General features: G+C 41.1%; 1 protein-coding gene across 1 annotated transcript; it reads left to right on the top strand.

The window, feature by feature from the left end:
- The first annotated feature begins 1,045 nt into the window (after nucleotides 1-1,045).
- Nucleotides 1,046-2,192, top strand: LOC122562452 (glutathione S-transferase theta-1-like). Its single transcript, XM_043715299.1, has 2 exons — nucleotides 1,046-1,237; nucleotides 2,052-2,192. Exons 1-2 carry the CDS (start codon nucleotides 1,049-1,051, stop codon nucleotides 2,190-2,192), a joined length of 330 nt encoding a protein of 109 aa, XP_043571234.1. The 5' UTR covers nucleotides 1,046-1,048.
- Nucleotides 2,193-3,000: the final 808 nt, after the last annotated feature.

Genomic DNA, 3,000 nt, shown 5'->3' on the forward strand with positions numbered 1-3,000 from the left:
GGGAGTCCAGAACTAGAGGGCATAGGTTTAGGGTGAGAGGGGAAAGATATAAAAGAGACCTAAGGGGCAACTGTTTCACGCAGAGGGTGGTACGTGTATGGAATGAGCTGCCAGAGGAAGTGGTGGAGGCTGGTACAATTGCAACATTTAAAAGGCATCTGGATAGGTATATGAATAGGAAGGGTTTGGAGGGATATGGGCCGGGTGCTGGCAGGTGGGACTAGATTGGGTTGGGATATCTGATCGGCATGGACGGGTTGGACCGATGGTCTGTTTTGGGATATCTGATCGGCATGGACGGGTTGGACCGAATGGTCTGTTTCCATGCTGTACATCTCTATGATTCTATGATTCTAAGTTTGCTCCATTACACAAGACGTTTCTCAACCCCCTTTTTCTGCCATCTCCCTGGAACCCTTAATCTCCTTATTAATCAATAACCTATCTATCCCCACCTTAAATACACTCAATGACTTGGTGTCCATAGCCGTGTTCCCTAATGGGTTCCACAGATTCACCACTCTCTGTCTAATGAAATTACTCCTTATCTCATTCTTTCACTTGGAGGCTGTGCCCTCAGGTCCTAGACTCTCCTATCAGTGGAAAAATCTTCTGCACACCAGACCTCTCAGTATTCTGTATACTTTAATGAGATTCTCCCATAATCTTCTAAACTCCATCGAGTACAGACCCAGAGTCTTCAATCGCTCCTCATATGACAAGCCCTTCATCCTCTGGACGCCCTCCAATGCCAGCACATCCTTCCTAAAATACAGGAACCTTCTTTAGCCACTGCCCAAATGTATTAGTTCACTTATCCAGCAGCCCCTATGTCTGCTGCTGCTGATTCATGAGATAAGTATTTAATATTCAAATTTACCTTGCCAGCAGGCTCCCGCTGCTGATAAAAGTTTGCTCTCTTCTGACTGTCCATACTCCAAATGTGATAATTCTTTGAAAGAACCAACATGGGTAGTTTGGCTTCCTTTTGTGTTGAAGGTTCAAATTATACAGTTGGTAGAATGTTTACGCATCACTAATTCACAATATGTTCCTGCAGGTTTTGATTCCTCGGATGACAGGCCAGCCACTTGATGAGACAAAGCTGAACAAAGCTCTGGCTGAATTGAATGGAACCTTGGACATTTTAGAATCAATGTTTCTGAAGGACCAGGCCTTCCTCTGTGGTGATGAGATGACATTAGCTGATCTATTGGCCATCTGTGAACTGATGCAGGTGAGGTTCAAGAATGTTATACACACTGTCATCACCTAATTTTGTTGACGTTGATAAAACCATAACAAAATTTGCAAAAGGAGAAATGGATAAAATGGTCCAAAGATGAAGAGTACATTTTTACCAATCCTTCCATTGTTTTGGAATTGAACTTCCACTGCATATCAACTTTGTCTCCTCTTACCATTTTAAGAGACAGACTCCATCCGTTGTGCCCACAATTTGTCATCAAAACTTGAACTACTGTACTGCACATTGATAAATATTCTGGGTACATGTGAAGGGAAAAGGAAATAATTAGAGAAATCCTAGATCTATTCCTCCATTTTTTAAAAATGAATCTGAATTTAGGTCTGACCAGAAGCAGTATACCTTACAGATGTGACTGCAGCTGAAAGCATTAATTCCATTTTATTTATCCTTTAACTTTACATTAAGCAGAGATCATCCACTCCTGGCTAAGGATAAAATCAAACCTAGGTTCTACTGCTGGCACTTAGTGGTATGTTAGCAACCATCATGATGCTGCTGCACATGAGTTCTTAGATTCGCTGAATAACTCCACGCTTTGAAAATTAAGGCTCAGCTACTGGAAGCCAAGTAAAAGTAATTTAAAAAGTCAAACTGATCTAAACAGGATCAGTTCTTTGTAAATATAAACTAAATCAATCTATGATTTACAGCTTTTGCTTCAAGCCTTTTCACAGTAATGCAGATGGGTAAAGAAATCAGGTCTTTCTACTCCTGTACTAAACTGACTGAAAATGTAACACAGATTAATTTACATTTTTGTTTTGTTTTTATATATATTCAGCCACTTGGAGCAAATCGTGACATATTGAAAGATCGTCCAAAATTGATCGCCTGGCGTAACAGAGTGCAGTCGGCACTGGGGAAAACATTTGATGATGTGCATTTTTTGCTTTATCAACTAAGAGATAAAGCTAGGCTTTAAAAGCTAAACCATGTGGTATTTCAGAACAATAGATTCCTGCAAATTAGTCTGCTTAATGGGACTAAAATTAACCTATCAAAACCACATGCCTTTAAAGCATCATTTGATTAGTAAAACATGGTCCAAGTAATATTAATAACCATACAATCAGTTAATGACAGCAAATCACTAATTTGGGGTAAAATTATACCAAGGCTCTGGGTCTGTGGATTGTGAAGGAGCAAAAATGGTCTTTAATAGAGTGATATGTATTTCTTGTCAGATGTGGGAGTTTAAAGAGAGTTTAAGGGTTACTGCTGATTATTTCTGCCATAAATGCTGCTGGTTGCAAATCTTATCAGATCGAATGGATCGGTTGGAGAGACAGTTAGAAGCAATGTGGAATTTGCAACAGCAACAGTATGTGATGGATGGCAGTTATAGGAAGGGGTGAAAGTCTCAGATACAGTCATATAGATAGGTTAACTCCAGGAAAGGTAAGAGAGGAGGCAGCTAGTGCAGGAGTCTTTTGTGGATATACCCATTTTGAAGAGGTATGCTGTTTTGGAAAATGTTGGGGGTGATGGATTCTCAGGGGAACATAGCATGAACAGCCAAGTTTCTGGTATGGAGACTGGCTCTAATGCAACGAGGGGTAAGTCGGGTTCCAAGAGATCAATTGTGTTAGGGGATTCTCTGGTTCGAGGTACAGACAGACGTTTCTGTGGCCAGTAGCGATAAAGCAGAATGGTGTGTTGTTTCCCTGGTGCCAGGATCAAGGATGTCTCAGAGAGGGTGCAGTATGTTCTCACGGGGGAGAGGGGCCAGC

Source organism: Chiloscyllium plagiosum, chromosome 25 (genome assembly GCF_004010195.1).
Source record: "Chiloscyllium plagiosum isolate BGI_BamShark_2017 chromosome 25, ASM401019v2, whole genome shotgun sequence".
Lineage (NCBI taxonomy): Eukaryota > Metazoa > Chordata > Chondrichthyes > Orectolobiformes > Hemiscylliidae > Chiloscyllium > Chiloscyllium plagiosum.

Excerpts from the sequence above, each read along its gene's own strand:
- LOC122562452 (XM_043715299.1), top strand. The coding sequence starts at position 1,049 with ATGTTCCTGCAGGTTTTGATTCCTCGGATGACAGGCCAGCCACTTGAT. Across the intron at positions 1,238-2,051 it reads CCATCTGTGAACTGATGCAG|CCACTTGGAGCAAATCGTGA; the intron begins GTGAGGTTCAAG and ends ATATATATTCAG.